Source organism: Cebidichthys violaceus, unplaced genomic scaffold (genome assembly GCF_023349555.1).
Source record: "Cebidichthys violaceus isolate CVI_PGR_0920_01 unplaced genomic scaffold, fCebVio1.0.p SCAF_6, whole genome shotgun sequence".
Lineage (NCBI taxonomy): Eukaryota > Metazoa > Chordata > Actinopteri > Perciformes > Stichaeidae > Cebidichthys > Cebidichthys violaceus.
This window is the reverse complement of record NW_027176816.1, coordinates 11,625,000-11,642,633: the sequence shown is the minus strand read 5'-3', so window position 1 is coordinate 11,642,633 and position 17,634 is coordinate 11,625,000. Positions and strand designations below refer to the sequence as shown.

Below are 17,634 nucleotides of genomic sequence, written 5' to 3'. Positions count from 1 at the left end.
TGTTCTGCCTCTCCCTCGTTTATCACCTCTGTCATTCTTTCATGTCATTTCTTCTTCTCTATTCCTCCCTGCCCTTCATCCCTCCTTTATTTGAACTCCCTTCCTCTTTTCTCTCCTCTCCCCCAGGCACAACGAGGCGTACACATGGAGTAACCCTTACTGCTGTGTGCACAACATCATCCTGGGCAAACTGTGGATCGAGCAGTACGGCACAGTGGAGATCCTCAACCACAGGTAAACTACACATGGGAGATGTAGTTCTATTTTATGTTCATAACCTTATCATTTGTAGAGATAAGTTTATTCTTAACAAAAGATGGAATACCAGTAAAAAAAGGGCAATTATTTTCATTGATTAACTTCATGATTGTTTTTCTATTCATACTTTAGTTTATAAAATGTCAGAAAATAGTGAGAAATGTTCATCACAATTTTCTTGGTGTTCAACAAACAGTCCAAACACAAACGATATTCAATTTACAAAGAGATGAAATTAAGAAAGGCAGAACATTGTCATTTGAGAAGCTGTAACCAGCAAATATATGGTAACTTTATAAATTACTTAAACAATTAATTATATCATATGTTGGGATTAATCTTCTTTTGTGTGACTAATATACAATAAAGGTAATTTAAAGGGGATTCAAGTCATCAATGGAGCTGATTGACCTTTATTGGTTCTCAAGAGCGACGACTACATCATTGAGCCTCACACACACTCCCCCCAGTCTTCACCCATGGTTGTCCAGAGTTTAGACTCCTCAGTTCTTTAGAGGAAACTGAACCACAGTGAAGTTCAAATAAAACCCATTCAAAGTGACACTGTGATATCTGTTGTTCACAGAGCTGTTCAGCATTCCTGCCCGGCTCCTTCGTTGACTCTGATACTTCAGACTGCAGCTTGTTTACTCTCTGCATGTCTTCTCAGGCAAACAATCCTCGGGTCTCTTTTTTTAAACCTTTGTTTATCCAGGGAAGCTCTGCAGGGCTTGTTTTAGTCTTACTTCCGTCACGCGTTGTGTCATAGTCACACTGTAGCACACATTCAAGGAGCTGTGAAGCAGTCCAATCACAGTCTTGCACAGTTTGCTGGTGCTGAGCTTTACTGTTCCTCTGGCTGGATAAGTGCCTCATATGGACAACAGGGAAAGCTTGATTGACATTCAATTTATTTTGTATAGCCAAAAATCACATTTTCAGTGCCAGATCAAACTGGCAACCTTTTGTCACAACATCACACCACTAAGGAGGGTTTAAATTAAATTATGCCAATGATGCTCTTAATTCTAATTGGTAAAAGTACTCTTTTTTTTTTTTTTTTTTTTTCTTCTTTTTTTTCTTGATATTAAAGTTCATTGTTTGAGCACAAATGCATACATTATGTACATTCAATTTTACAAACACATTTGTTTGAATTTTACATTCAAACGAATGTATGTTTAATGTTTTATTGCATACTCTTTATTAAAACAAAAATAAAATAAAATAAAATAACAAAAAGCTCCAATATGCCAGTGTCTAGGAATTATTATTTAATTTCACTTTTTACGTAAAGTTATATGTTTACAGGGAAAAACAAAGCTATGGAAGAAATGCTGATTATTTCCTCTTCTCCCCTATTTTCTCCTGCAGCACTGGAGACAAGTGTGTGTTGAATTTCAAGCCCTGTGGGATGTTTGGCAAAGAGCTGCACAAAGTGGAGGGATACATCCAGGATAAGAGGTTAGTAGCAAACTGTGAGAGTGAACTCTGTCACCTACAGCATGTACAGTTGTGGTCAAAAGTTTACATACACTTGTAAAGAACATAATGTCATGGCTCTCTTTAGTTTCCAGTTATTTCTACAACTCTGATTTTTCTCTGATAGAGTGATTGGAACAGATACTTCTTTGTCACAAAAAACATTCATGAAGTTTGGTTCTTTCATGACTTTATTATGGGTTAACAGAAAAAGTGCCAAAATCTGCTGGGTCAAAAATATACATACAGCAACATGAATTAGCAATTTTGGTGACTTAGAAAGTTGTGTCAATGAAATGAGCTTCATAGCATGGCCTCTTAACTTCTTGTGAGTGATTATGAGTGACTACAGCTGGTGACTTCTCTGAGGCCATTTAAATAGGGCTCATTGGATACAAACGCCCCCAAACGCTACAATGGGAAAGTCAAAGGAGCTCAGCATGGATTTGAAAAAGCGAATCATTGACTTGAACAAGTCAGGAAAGTCACTTGGAGCCATTTCAAAGCAGCTGCAGGTCCCAAGAGCAACAGTGCAAACAATTGTTTGTAAGTATAAAGTGCATGGCACTGTTTTGTCACTGCCACGATCAGGAAGAAAACGCAAGCTATCACCTGCTGCTGAGAGAAAATTGGTCAGGAGGGTGAAGAGTCAACCGAGAACCACCAAAAAGCAGATCTGCCAAGAATTAGAAGCTGCTGGAACACAGGTGTCAGTGTCCACAGTCAAGCGTGTTTTGCATCTCCATGGACTGAGAGGCTGCCGTGCAAGAAGGAAGCCCTTGCTCCAAAAGCGGCACCTTAAAGCTCGACTGAAGTTTGCTGCTGATCACATGGACAAAGATAAGACCTTCTGGAGGAAAGTTCTGTGGTCAGACGAAACAAAAATCGAGCTGTTTGGCCACAATGCCCAGCAATATGTTTGGAGGAGAAAAGGTGAGGCCTTTAACCCCAAGAACACCATGCCTACCGTCAAGCACGGTGGTGGTAGTATTATGCTGTGGGGCTGTTTTGCTGCCAATGGAACTGGTGCTTTACAGAGAGTAAATGGCATAATGAAGAAGGAGGATTACCTTCAAATTCTTCAAGATAACCTAAAATCATCAGCCCGAAGGTTGGGTCTTGGGCGCAGTTGGGTGTTCCAACAGGACAATGACCCCAAACACACATCAAAAGTGGTAATGGAATGGCTAAATCAGGCTAGAATTAGGGTTTTAGAATGGCCTTCCCAAAGTCCTGACTTAAATCCCATTGAGAACATGTGGACAATGCTGAAGAAACAAGTCCATGTCAGAAAGCCATCAAATTTAACTGAACTGCACCAATTCTGTCAAGAGGAGTGGTCAAAGATTCAACGAGAAGCTTGCCAGAAGCTTGTGGATGGCTACCAAAAGCGCCTAATTGAAGTGAAAATGGCCAAGGGACATGTAACCAAATATTAGCACTGCTGTATGTATATTTTTGACCCAGCGGATTTGATCACTTTTTCTGTTAACCCATAATAAAGTCATGAAAGAACCAAACTTCATGAATGTTTTTTGTGACAAAGAAGTATCTGTTCCAATCACTCTATCAGAGAAAAATCAGAGTTGTAGAAATAACTGGAAACTCAAGAGAGCCATGACATTATGTTCTTTACAAGTGTATGTAAACTTTTGACCACAACTGTATATTTCATAGCATGTGAAGTTTACAAAGTTGTTATACTAATCTGGTTCTTCCTCATCTCCTCTGCGCACCTCTTCCTCTTAATTCTTCTTCCCCAAACTGTTTCTTCTTTTTTCTCCACTTCTTGCCTCTCCTGCCTTTTTATCTTCTCTCTCGTTTCGCCATCTTGCCCCCCGCCCCCAATTATTCCTCTACTTACTCTTCTGTCTTCGGTGCTCTGTCTGTCTCTCTCTCCAGTAAAAAGAAGCACTGTGTCATCTATGGGAAGTGGACCGAGTGCATGTGGAGTGTCGACCCTCAGGCCTACGAGTCCCACAAGAAGTCGGAGAGGAGAGGAGACATCAAGAAGCAGAAAAATGTGAGAACAAGTTAGAAAATCTGTGAACTGGCACCTGTATTGCTTTTATTTCTCCCATATTCTGAATATTATTGAACTGCTTGTGAGTGAAAAGTGATTTTGGTCTTAGTCCCATTTATTTCTTGATTTCCTGATGACGTCCACAGCATTCTGGTCTTATCCAGGTAAACCAACAGGCTTCTGTAGGCTGTCGCGGAGGTCTTTAGCTATTCAGCATGAGTCTGTTTGGTTAGTTGTGTTGAAGCGTAATATCTGCAACAAGCGTGTAGCTTTTCCTGGTGGGTTTTGAACAAACTCTATTGAAGCAAGACAGGTGGTGACACATGCTTCCTGTAGATAAAGTTTAAACAAAGTCACTTCTAATGTGACGTAAGACGTAATTTAGCCCTCAGCATATTGATTTTAACAGCAGTGACAATGAAGTGTGCTGTTTCCAGGAGGAGCAGGAGGGAGCGGAGAACGATGACGCAGACGACATGCCCGAAGTCCAGGAGACAGTTTCTGTTGTACCAGGAAGCACTCTGCTGTGGAGGATAGACTCCAGACCGGCACAATCTGCTGAGGTATGAAAATAAAAAAACACACACATAACACCAAGCCGGAAAACCAAAAAGCACTTAATGAGTTATTTTAATTCAACAGATTTTTGTCAGAACACTCTTTGTGACTTTAGTCAGTGGTAGAACAGCTATAAGTCATGCCAGATAAATCCATTTACAAACACAAACGCACTCGATGTCCCTTATTCCTTCTCTTCCTTCCCCAGATGTACAACTTCACCAACTTTGCAATGTCTCTCAATGAGCTGGAGCCTGGCATGGAGGCCAAGGTGGCCCCCACAGACTGTCGCTTCAGGCCAGACATCAGAGCCATGGAGAATGGCAACATGGGTAATTTAATTAAAAAAGTCCCTTATCAGTGTTTAATGGAGTTCTGTTTGCCCGGTTTGGCAGCAATACCCTGCAGAAACCTTCAAAAATAAAAGAATAATCAGAAGTTACATCTGACTGCTGGAACAAATTATTCTCTCAGTAACTGAAAAAAAAAGAAAAAAACTGTTTCCTGTAATGCTATCTGCTGCTGAAAAATGCAACTGAAAGTCTGGTGTCTTTAGTGACTTCTGGTGTGATACAAAGAATAGACAGTAATGAGACAATGCTGCCACCTGCTGGGTGTCTGTGTCACCGTCTCATGACGTCTTGCTGATCTCAGTGAGTGATCCGTAAAGAAAGAAAGATGCAAACTACTTTAAAATTATAAATAAGTTCTAGTCTTTGTTTTTACTGTGATAAATGCTACAATCCATAGACGTGTGTGTTGTTCTTCTGCAGATGAGGCCAGTAAGGAGAAGGAGAGACTGGAGGAGAAACAGAGAGCAGCCAGAAAGGAGAGAGCCAAGAATGAGGAGGAGTGGTCTACCAGGTGGGAAACGTTCAGTGCTCCCAGTATTCATTTAAACATTCACATGATACAAACATCACATGGCAATGTTGCTGTAAGCTTTCAGAACAAACATGTTTTTTTATTTCATATTGGATCAAACTGATTACCGAGCAAGTAAAAAGAGCTTTGTTAATGTGATGTGAAGACGATACTGTTTCTGATGGTTAATAGTTAAAAAAAAATTAACTGGTAATTAAATTTTTCGTCCCCTCACTCTCTGAAAACACACATTATTCATATATACATTTTTTTAACCCAGTTACACTGCAAAACAAACAAGAATAGTGCCGTAAACAGAGCAGATAGTCAAGATAGATACAGTATTAATAATCCGTCTCTTGTCTTCTTGTTGTTTTTGTATATTTAAGATAAGACAACTAATGACGATAGCACCTGCCTGAATTTTGCATTTGAAGCTGATAAAGGCCTAAAAAATATCAGCGTAGGTACTTAAAGTGGCAATAGACTACTTTTGAACTCCCCCTCCCCCAACAAATTGACTGACGTATTCAGACCTTCTGGGGAAAAGCAACAAATGTATTCAAATCTATATTTTAGTAATTCATACCCAGTGCTGCTTAGAGTAATCCACACTCCTCTGTGCAGGCAGTCTCTCCCTCGCTGCAACCAACACAACCACTAAGCCTTATGCAAATTAATACAAAATGATGTCACCAATATGCAAATGAGCATATACCATCTTTTTTTGACTTTTAGCGACTCTTGTAGTAGCTAGCTACTTTCCTTGAAAAAAAAGTTGGCACCATGGCACAGGACACAGTGCATTTTGTTTTCCACAGTAACTTTGGTTGTTCCACCGTTCACCATTGCCACTACTGGGGATAGTAATTCTAAAGAAGTAACATTGATACTCGGGTAACTGCGGATAGCTAACATACAAACCCGCTATGCTCTTTGTGTTTTGGTTGCGCAAAGCTTGATTTACGTCCACTGTGCCGATAATGAAGCCTCTTTGTATTGCACTGCACATGATGCGATGTTGTTAATCTCTGTGTGTGTCTCTCAGGTGGTTTCAGATGGGCACCAACCCGTATACCAACTCCCAGGGCTGGCTTTACACCGGCGGCTACTTCAATAGGAGCTACCAAGACCTGCCTGATATCTACTGAAAGCCCGCTAGCCTTCATCCGCCTCCTTCTCTATGACCTGCAATGACCTGCCTGTCACGAAATGGAGAGAAATGTTAAGAATCCACATACCCATTATCATCATCATCATCGCCTTTAAACTGACCGACACACCCAGCACAGAGTGGAAAGACTTACAAAGGATCCAAATACCTGTCACTCCTCTTAAACAGCGGCCTGCTTGATGACGACTACTTCTTCAGGTCTTTCTTTTCTTTCTTTTTTTAATCTTCACTTCAAGTCTTATTCTCATCATTTGTGGTTTCACATCACATAATGACCAGCACATGCTTCCCATCTCTCTGCCCCGACATCGCTTAGAGCACAAGAACCATTTTATTTCTGACCAATCGCAGCGGCAGAGAGCTGGTACAATAATTAACGGCCCACAAACCCACAGATCTGAATGTTTAAATGTCTTTACAATCAAACTCACCACCTGCCAAGCCTCTGGACGACGACACTTTGAAAACCCTCACGTGTCATTAATGAGTGAATACGAGCTGCAACAACATGAAGTAAAACACAATAATCACATTGATGGATTCATGGACATGGACGGACACCCAGTCAGCAGGGAAATCAGGGATGTGAATGCTCCTTTGACTGAAGATGAATCTTGAGAATGCTTTTTCATTTTTTTTTTTTTAAAAAGCTCAGAAAATAAATATAAGTACTCTTAAAGGAACAAATACTAGTTTAAATACTGATTTAACCGGACAAGATTAATCAAATGCAAGCATGATCTCATTACTGTCCATGTGTTGTATTCCTAAAACATTTAGTATCCACTGTTAGCCGCCCATTAACCTCCTGCTTAAGGTTTATGTATTGAAATAAGCCAACTACTAGAAAACGGGTGTTTCCTCGACAGCAGAGTGGAATGTGCAGCTGAAGTGGGACCAGACCTGGGATCAGAAAAGAAACCACATGATGATCTGATGTTCTCCTACATGGCAACACGTGAATGAACAAGGCACAGGTTCACTGATGACTCTGTTAACGTAGCATTGTGCAGTATGAACGGCCCTCAGTGAATCCACTCTGTGCTGGATAGAATATTTAATTCCCACATTAGACAGAGCCACCACTGTTGAATAATAGTGATCCCCAATGACTGTTGAATAATAGTGATCCCCAATGACACCTATTTCATTTAAGGAATGGCAACATTACGTGCACATTCCTTGTGTGAATGAGTATATAAGTATGCACAGACACTTATTAAGCCATATTAACTACTAGAGAGGGAGAGAGTTTGCCGTGTCAGTGATGAGAATTTGACGATGTGAACCCTCAAGATTTACATTATTATTAATCTCACTCATTAAGGCATGTTTATAAAATAAGAAAACATTATTCATGTTGGCGTAATATACTGTAACATGCTATGCTAGATGTTGCTGTGCAGCTGGATTGGATGTTAGAGAATTGATGTATAGAGGTCGCCTGCAAAACAAACTCACCGAGATGTAAAATGACTACAAAGCAACACAAAACAACTACAGACGTAAAGTTACCACAACAAAAAACTACACACACATCTGTCCTGGTCGTCTTGCCCCCACACAGGAGGACCCAGGGGTCTATTGTCTCATTAGCCGTCCATGTTCTTTTTTTCTTTTTCTGATACTGATTGTAGTGAAGAGTGAATGAGAGTCAAGAGTTTGGCAAAAATAAAAATAAAAATCCTAAAAAGAAAGTGAAAAGTACTCTAATGAATGTTAGCACACAAAAAAGAAAAAAAGAAAAAAAAAGAGAGATGGTGCTCCTGAGAGGGACCGTCGCACCGCTGTGCAGACTGGACATCTAGTATTTGTACAGAAACTCTTCACTGTGAGTTTTCCTTAAAAGTCCCTTTATCTGCTGCTTCGCTCTTGTGATTTTAATTAGAGAAAGGTATAGTGAACCGGTTTCAACTCTTCACATTCCCTGCAGACCTGTTTGCACAGGTGAGAATGATTTTGACAAAGAAAAATAACTAGTTTTAAGAGCTTTTGTTGAAAAAAAAAAACAAATTATAACTGAACTTCTAGGTTGCTTCAACTAACTATAGAGAAAGTGCAACAAATCTATTGAGCTGCCCTTTGTGATCTTCAGAAATCTACATTCTCCTGCTTTGTGTTCCCTGCTGTTCAAATATCACGGCTATCAGTGCATTTAGGAGCTGTGATGTATTCACAACACCAACTCTATGCAATGTTTGCACCTCGACAGGAACAGAACACGTCTGAGCTGTTGTACAGTCGGGTTACATCCCCCCAACAACACCTACACGCACCGTGAGCCTCTCCGCTTCAATAATCAGTTGTATCTCCAAATATTGACTTTGCCTTCTTAGTTTATCGTAATATATTCCAAATGATTGGACATTCTTATAACTTTTGGGGACTACACATCTTGTATCAACTTAACTTTTGGTTTTTGTGTTTTAAAACAACTTAAATCTGTCAAGCTTAGTGCCTCCTTTTTTCATTCCCTTGTTTTCTGTGTATTTTTTATTTATGTTTATTATTTATGTTTGAGGTTTTATGAAATAATTCTGTTGTAATTTTGTTCTTCTTTTGCTTGTGTAGCTAATTCAAACAGTGCTTAATTTAATTATTTCAAGTAAGCATGAATCTGAGCTGTTTTATAGAGGAGCATAGCGCGTAATCGGGGCTTGAAGTGAACATCATTGACCAGTTTAACACTTGTACACGTTACTGCGGCCGTTACGTCTGTCAGATTTACTAGCCAGTACAGTGTGTAGGTAGATTTGTCATTAAATGAGTAATTCAAAATCAATCGCATAAACACTACTTGAGTTGAACTTTACACCGGCCAAATGCTACAGTTGTAAACGAACCCAAACAGGAACAAAGTTGACTGTAAAGCTGGTGAACTGGTGCAAGTTGCTATAATAGACTAATGCTCATTAAACTAGATCTCTGTTGCTTTGAGTGTTGGTTCTTTCTATAAAAATAATGTCTTCTGTTGAGTTTGACCCTCCTTCTCCTGGACTGTATCACGGGGTTCTCAATGTTATACGTATACAAGTGCTGCACAGAAGTAATCACAAACAAAATGGCAAATTATTTTGTGCAATTGATTTCTTTTTTATAGTATTTAAGCAATAGTTGGTGAGAACATTGTACCAGCTGTTTTATTTTCAGGTGGGTGGCTGTAAGGGGTCATATCCAATCTGTAGACAACTTGAGATTAATGTACGGGGGGAAATGTCAACTAATAAAATCCTAATTTCTGTTTATAACCGCGTCTCCTTTTTTTCTTTTTTAAAATGAAATTAATACTAAGGAAAATGTTGGCACAACTCTGATTACTGAGTCAAAACACACAATATCAACCAGTTGTCACTATTGACTGCAGTCTTCAGTGTGACAGTTGTAAAAAAACAAAGAGAGAAAACAAACCACTTGTGCAGATTATTAAAGATAAAATGTCTTTCTTTTGTATTTAATTTACAAGATGAATCATAATCATTTAATTTGACTGATAAGTATAAAGAATTAGACTTGAGATGTGTAGTTACAGAATCCTTTAGTATTCTGTGTAACATATGACACATCTGCAAAAGTTACAAAATTATAAATATAGCTTAAAAAGTCATGTTAGCATTGTGACTGTAACAGCAGGGTTAGCACAGATGAGAGCTGTGGTTCATGTGCTGCTGGTCATTCCAAACTGGGACAAAGACTTGGTGCAAAATTCAAGAGGAGACCAGTAAGAACCTACAGCCTTGTTGGTGGCTGTGAGGTATTACTAATGCAGAGTGTTGTTTTAAGCTAAATGCTAACACCAGCATGCTAACATGTCACAGTAGGAAAAGCGCAGGTGTTGCTAATAATGTTAATGGCGTTAACCTGTTCAAAATGAGATCTTTCTGGACCAAAGTGGTTGACTGAAATAAAATAAAATAAAAAAGGTAGAGGAAGGAAACTCTCTTCCCAAAGAATTTTTTTCCCACGGCCCCCTGCTGAATGTGTGCGAGTGACATTGTGAATGAAAAACAAGCAAGTTTAATGAGGAGCATTGCATCTTAAACTTTAGCCAGGTCATGGTGGTATTGATCCCTGGGGAAAAAATTTGATATTGGGCAGTTTCATTTGTACTTTCTACCAAGAAATAGTCCCTAAACGGTCCCGTCTGCAGTTCATCCACATTAACTAGGATACTGAAAGATATTTTACTGTTTCTTTTGTTGCAAACCAACCCCCGAGTGAACTCAAAGATTGTATGATATTATTCTAGAATGTATGAAACTTTGAATCAGGATGCAGGGGAAAAAAAGTCAAAAACTAAAATAAGAGCTTACACAAAAGTTTTTTTTGTTTTTCTTTATTTGTCTTTTCTTTATTTTCCTGATTGAAATGTATTGTAAGGTCATAATTTGTCATTCATCACATTACATGGCATGATGCACCAGGTCTACTACACCCATTTACAGGAGGAATACACGGAAACATACACAAGGTTTTACAATGGGGGAACAGGAAGTTTAGCTCATTGCACTTACAACAGTGAATGGAACACTTTGTAATCATTTGTAGGCTCTCGACCTTTTTCTGTATTTTATTTTCACCCACTTTTTTCATTCGTTCATTTTCATTTTCATTCAGTTGGGTTATTTTATATCTTTTTTCTTTTTTACACATCTCCATTGTCCATTCGCCATCTCACCCTCGTCATCTCCATCTCCCCAAAAAATTACATGGAAGCCAGAATATTTTTCCCTTTTTTTTGTTTTTGATGTCATCTCATTTTACAAACACAACATGTATAGAAACTCTACACAGACCAATATGTTTTTATCTATTTTTTTTTTTCTAACCGAATACAATTTTTTTTTAATAAGTCTTAAACAATCCGCACGAGCCAGCCACATACATACACAATTTTGTCCTTTATGATTCAAATCAACAACTGCTCTTTGTTATGTAGGTTTTGTTGTTTTTTAATGCACACAAAGCACAAGTTTGGGCAAGGAGGTTCAAGCTTGCATACGCTCCAGCTTGTGTCGCTGTTTCGTGTGCAAAGGCCTCTCTCATGCCCGTGTGCATGTGTGTGTGTGTGTGTTAGCATGTTTGAGATTTACATGTTGTAAAGAACATGTCCTTCATTTACATGTTGTTGTTTGTTCAAAGCAGACTCTGGTTCTAATCTTGTATTTACACTGGTGGGAGGTCAAGGGAGGTTTAGGTCGGGTGGAGGAGGTGTCCAGGTCATGCACTTGTATTTGAATTTTACAGATTCAATACAGGTGAAAGATGAATAAACGCTCCCTGATGGTTTTACAGTGAGAGATGGACTTTTTCCTGTTTGTTGCAACATTCTTGCTCTCTTTTTACAACCTCTCACCTATGAAACATTTACCATTTTTATATATTTATAATATACTTTTGTGTATTTTATAATCTTTCTCCGGTCCTGCTATACGTCGACTGACAGCAAGAGCAGTGGTGACAGTTACTACACTACGTACTGTACAATCAGTTGATGCTACCTTTTTGGTTAAGAACACACAAACACACACAGTCCGGGTTTCCCAAAAGCATCACAAGCTGCATTTCAATGCCGTCAAGTCTTTTGAACTCTTTGTGGCGCTAAAAGTTTGTAATTTCTCCTTTTCATGGCTGTTTATTCGAGAAAAACGCCTGATGCAGATACCAGATCAGTGCCACAAAGGGTAAAGAAAATCAGAACCTCTAACTGTGCGACGTGTAAATGCAACCTTATTGCTGAGACTCTTGATGTCGGATTGAACGACAAGTCAAGAGTTTTGGAGATTTTACTTCTTTTAAAACACAGATCTGATGGACGAAACCTCTCTTGGCTACATGTCTGGAAATCTGACACTTTATGTTCTATTGCAAACTTATAAACACAAGAGTTTTACTCCAAAACGTGATTTGAAAGAACACACAATTTCAGCTCCTCGTAGTTAGAAAAATCTTTTGCACTCATGAAAACTAGTTTTTCTGTTTGTTTTCTTAGATGGGGGCTTACAGAAGCTGTTCGCAAGCAGAGCCCAATTCAAATTTGTTAACATTTTGATGTTTAACCTTCTATTTATTGTCTACATTTTGTGCTTCAAACACCTCTGAAAAACCAGGCTTGGTGGCGGCTTGGTGATTTTGCCCACTGGTGATTGTTGTGGTCTGAGCTTGCGCTCCAGGATATAGACAGACACCATGCAGAGTATAGACAGAGACCACGATTGGCTAGAGGGCAGTAAATGGATGGCTTTCTTCAGTGACCAGTATTGTAGTATATAAGCCCTTGCTGCTATGCATATTTAAGTCACCTTCGGTGGCTGTATTCACACAGGAGCAGAAACATTTTTTTACACATTTTGACACAGATCTTGTTACTTATGCCTTCGTGGCTGCGTCAGTCAAATATTACTGAATCCCTCTTAACAGCAGCCACGGTACGATCACATCAGTGTTGTAAAGTGTTAAAAAAAAAAATCTGATTTATTGCGCCTGCATAAACGCACCGATTATTTTCTAACGTCTATTGAACATCTCAGTTGTGATGCTGCATTTAGTGTGTGCTTTCCTGAGGCAAAGGTGATTGAGGAACATTTTATTGAACATTTCATTTTTTTCTTTACAAACTTCCAAAAACATACGACATACAGTAAGAGGAAGTTGGTATTCATTTGGGTAACTTTAAACTCTCATATTATTTGTTCTACTTTGAAACTAATTTTAAGCTTCCACGGTGAAGTCACTGATCTGGTGGCAGTGTACCTGGGATCTGGTCTCTCAAGGCTCGGTGCTGTTTGTCGGGGCCACAACCAGATGAAACAGAACCAGAATAATCAGACTCTTAAGAGGCTGGAGAAAAAGTAAAAGTGAAAGTCAGCCACAAGCATGATAACCTGTGCTGTTGAACAAAAAGTATACATAACCAGAACATTATTTCACAGCTACCAATCTGAATTACTGATAACATAAACACACATTTCTCTGTTTATGCAGACCCAAAAACAACAAACAGAGATTTTTAACAATCTGATTATTGTGGTTGTGCATAAATCCAGCGATAGATAACATCTGCATAAACGTAATTTCTCACTCTGTGTCTATAGATTTTAAACGTAAATCTTGCTTTCTTTGCTCCCAGCCGGCTCTCTATCCCCTCTCTGTATGATAAAATAAATTCTGACATTAGATAAATCATCTCATAAATGTTTCACAAAAAAATATATACTGACTTCTTTTACAGTTTCAGTGACTTGAAATAAAGTGTAGTTGTAAAGGAGTTGGTAGTTAGGGAATGTTTTCAAACTGCATCTTTTCAATTCTGTAATTTCATAAATAAAATTCTATAAAACCTTTTTCACAGCGTGCTGCAACTTAAATAAATACAAATACAGATGAATATGCAGATAACTTTTCCCCCCACAAATGTACGTTCCACAGTTTACTTAGCTTTTAAATCTGAAGTGTGTCGTGGCAGTGCACCTTTAAACACACACACACACACACACACACACACACACACACACACACACACACACACACACAAAATTCAATTTCGGAATGCCTTGAATAGTACTTCACTAGTAGCCTCCAGCAGTATTTTTAGTCAGATGATTTTAGTCTATGACCAGAACTTTTGGTCGTCAAACTAAATCAATAAAACAAAATAAAAAGGAGCTTTTCTTCTTCTTCACCCCTGAGCAGACACAAACCATATAAAGGAATATATTCTTAATTTGTTATTGTTAAACATTTCTAAATCTTTATATATATCATATTTAGTCTATATTCATATAAATATTTATTTTTGTCTATATAAATCTCTGGACAACTTTTCTGTTTCTTTTCTGGACAACCGCCCATTTAAAATGCATTTTTATTTCCTTGTTATTTCTGGGAAATAAGTTGAGAACAACAAATAGATTATTGTTTACCGTGAAGCATCTTTAGCGAGACTTTTACTTTTGCTCATTCACATTTCCTGTTTACTTGTATGCAGTTTTCCTTTAAAACAAACTATTTAGAATGGGAATTACTGACAATTGAATGTTCTTCTACAGGTAAAGAATTGTATTTTATGACAAATAAAGAAATTCTACTGCTTAAAACGTTTTGATTGAAAACAGTGTCGCATCTGTGGCAGCGACACTCATCCTCTCAGCTCTTATTGTCATTTCCCAGCTGTCATGAACGCATCTTCAGAGAGAGAGAGACACTTCGGCAGAGACTCCCACATGGGGGGGAGGAGGGGACCATGAAGCAGGAGCCAGGTTAACACAAGCAATACAAAGACCCTTCTTGTTATTTCCTAACTTACCGGTGACCTATATATACTCAAACACACTCCCACAATCTCCTTATCTTGATCTATGAAGGATGCCAAAGCAATCTTGATATTCGTTGTATCAAGAAGCCGATTATGAATCAGGTGTGATAAATGATTATTGTGTGACTTTTCCCATTTGTGTATTCACTTCCCTTCTCCTCTTCTTGTCTCTGTTTTTTTTCCAAATATGATTCATTGCATAGAAGGACTGGAGATGAGAGGTCGCCTCTTCTGTCCACCATATTTGTTGTGGTTGAACTTGTGTTCGTCTCATTTTCTTTTCTTTTCCACGTTGGATGATGGCTGTTAAATACACGCATACAGACCCCCACACACATACATACAAACATTAGGAACAGAACAATATAGAGGTGACTTCGAGGTTTTTCTGCGCTGGGCAGCATGCAAAGGTTCCCAGCGAGCGTTCACACAGACAATATACAGCAGAAGTTGGTTGGTTCGTTGGTTTTGCTTGAAGGCCTCGCAATGTTTGGCCCGACAAGAGTATGTTTTTGAGTACCGAACCGCAGATCCCACAATGCACTGCAGGAGCAACAGCAGGGAGAACACTGACCTGAGAAGTTTCCATGACAACTGACAGTCTGAGAGAGAGGTTTTCGAGGGGTTGGGTTACAGGTCTGGACGCCACCACAATAGAAAATGAAGAGTTTAAAAAAAGGCGAGTGACTTTGTGACACAACCAAGTGTGTTATTTTTGGTTCCCCAGTCACATGAGTGCTGACTTTTTATTTTTCTTTCTTTTTGACACCATTTTTTAGTGTGATTTCACGTGTGCTGTGCACATTTGACAAGAGTGAAGACACACACTGACACACACTGACGTGTGAGTCAATGAACATCGATCTCGAAGGGTCAGAAGGATCACGTTGAAACCCAAACCCCTGCAGGTGACGACGTCTAGTCCAGTTCTGCCGCGGTGTGTGACCGGTCTGCGTTTCAGTGCCTCTCTGCTGCCCTGCAGTGCTTTCAGATCAGACTCCAGTTAGCCATCATGAGCAGCGCATCACTCCGATCCACTGGCTGATGGCTGATCGAAGACAGGATGTCTCACTGTTGGGTGGAGGAGAAGATCTGGGCGGTACCAAACTCTTGTTTGTAGGTGAGCACCTGCTCTCTGATGCATTATTCCAGCAGTAGTACAATATTGGAGTACCGTTGATGGTACATTTAAGTCAGACTTGAGCGGTACATCAGTGGTAAGTAAGACAGATGGAGGCAACACGTTTCTATTCCGCCAACTTTGAAAATGACACAGGATTGTGCTTTCTACTTTCTTACCACTTACTCTATTGCTTATATAAGTATTGAGAATAAATACAAATCAGAAAAATTGACAGGGGGCATGATGAAGGTAACAAAACATTACAAAGCATAAATAAATGAAACAATGTCACAAACAATTATCAAAAACAAAGTTGATTTAAAAAATATAAATGAATCTCACTGTGGCCAGTGCTCCAGTTAATATCACTACATAAAAAAGGGTGTGATGGAAATATGTGTTTACAGGGTGTAATAAAAAATATGCCAGTTTAACTTCAAAATAAAAATATTCAAGAATGATTAAGGCGATATTGGTAACCTGCAACATAAAACCCAGATAAATAACAAAAGAAAATTAGAAAAAATTAAAAGAGAACACAATGATAACCACCAACAACAACATGAGAAATATCTGAGAGCCAAATGTTGACGAGTAGTTGGAGAAACCCCATCACCACAAGCACTGCAGGTAAATGTTGTCTTGCATGGCTTTGCAATGGCTGAAAAACAACCCGACCACATACCACATATTGGTTTTTTTTCCCCTTAAAAAAACGAAAGGCTTCCTGTGGCCCGATTCCTGTGTGTTGCTCCGGAAATCTCTCTTCTTTGTTATTGTTTACGTTGTCTAGCTAAGATGTGTTTGCCAGTGTCTTTATGGCCTCTGTTAAGTAATGATGAACAGTGTAAGGTCTTGGATATAAAGTTCCATGCATTCCAAATTCCTACTTTTTTATTTTTTAAATTCACTATATACTTCTTTAAAGACATGGCAAGTTGAGGATTGTTGGGTGGGGATTGAAATAAAGAAGAATCAGCATTCAAGAAACGCAGAGAGGTGAGGAACCGAGGGAGCAAAAGGTTTCAACAGTTCCAATCTGGAATGTAGATAGAAACAAACCGTGGAAAGAGACGCAAGTCGACGCGCTGGTTCTCTACGTGTCGACTACGTCGCTAGCATTGTCGTATTCATTCAACGTGACATTTTCATTAACTTCATCACAACAGGTGACGTAACAAGAGGTCTTTAGTACCAGAAAAACCTGCAGTAGCTCAGCAAGTTTGTATTCCATTTTTCCAACGCATTCTTTACTTTGAGAAGAGATAGAAAAGGAGGAGAGAGGCTGGTTTGTTGCTGTTATTCCTAGTTTGAGCACAGGACTGTGAAATCATGGATCCTAGCATGCCACCATGCCACCATGCCTGTGGTAAAGTTACCATTTCCTGCAAAGCAGGAACAAGCAGCTCCCATGTAAACGATGAAGTTGTCAGCATATCGGAGTAGAATTGCTCCACCTTTTTATTTTTTTCCCCCGCTGAAGCTGCAGTTTTTGATCCACATGTAGGGCTGAACTTGTCCAATGCTTCCATTGGTTTTACTCGTCTGCTACGGCTGGGTGGATCTCCGGTGATGTAAGTAGAGCTCCCTCTACTGGCATGGAGGAAGAGCAGCAAAAAACAAAAGAAAACTTGTTTCTTTGAATTTTGCTGTCATTTTTGGCTGCCAGAAGCTCTTTTGTGATGAAGGGGCGGAGAAGTGTTCAACTGCTACAGGTCGGTTCTAGAGCTCCGCGGTAGTTTGGTGGAGACGAATTCTTGGGCTGGGGGACACTGGATGGAGGATAGTCCTTCTAGAGATGGATGTTGGCTCGACATTATCTGTGAAAAAAACAAAGAGGC

General features: G+C 39.2%; 2 protein-coding genes across 6 annotated transcripts in view; one reads left to right on the top strand and one right to left on the bottom strand.

Moving 5' to 3' along the window:
• LOC137889248 (oxysterol-binding protein-related protein 2-like) overlaps positions 1–9,607 on the top strand; it is a 28,030-nt gene extending 18,423 nt beyond the window's left edge. For all 3 annotated transcript variants that reach the window (XM_068733016.1, XM_068733017.1, XM_068733018.1), the window contains exons 8-14: positions 127–234; positions 1,633–1,722; positions 3,643–3,763; positions 4,201–4,326; positions 4,530–4,653; positions 5,095–5,185; positions 6,234–9,607. In XM_068733016.1, coding sequence (XP_068589117.1) covers positions 127–234; positions 1,633–1,722; positions 3,643–3,763; positions 4,201–4,326; positions 4,530–4,653; positions 5,095–5,185; positions 6,234–6,336 — 763 coding nt within the window. In that variant the 3' untranslated portion in view covers positions 6,337–9,607. The remainder of the gene's footprint in view (positions 1–126; positions 235–1,632; positions 1,723–3,642; positions 3,764–4,200; positions 4,327–4,529; positions 4,654–5,094; positions 5,186–6,233) is intronic.
• A 623-nt stretch (positions 9,608–10,230) lies between these two features.
• bsna (bassoon presynaptic cytomatrix protein a) overlaps positions 10,231–17,634 on the bottom strand; it is a 152,418-nt gene continuing 145,014 nt past the window's right edge. For 2 of the 3 annotated variants that reach the window (XM_068733091.1, XM_068733093.1), the window contains exon 16: positions 10,231–17,613. The gene's annotated coding sequence lies outside the window, so the exon portion shown is untranslated. The remainder of the gene's footprint in view (positions 17,614–17,634) is intronic. The other variant, XM_068733092.1, reaches the window with a different exon arrangement.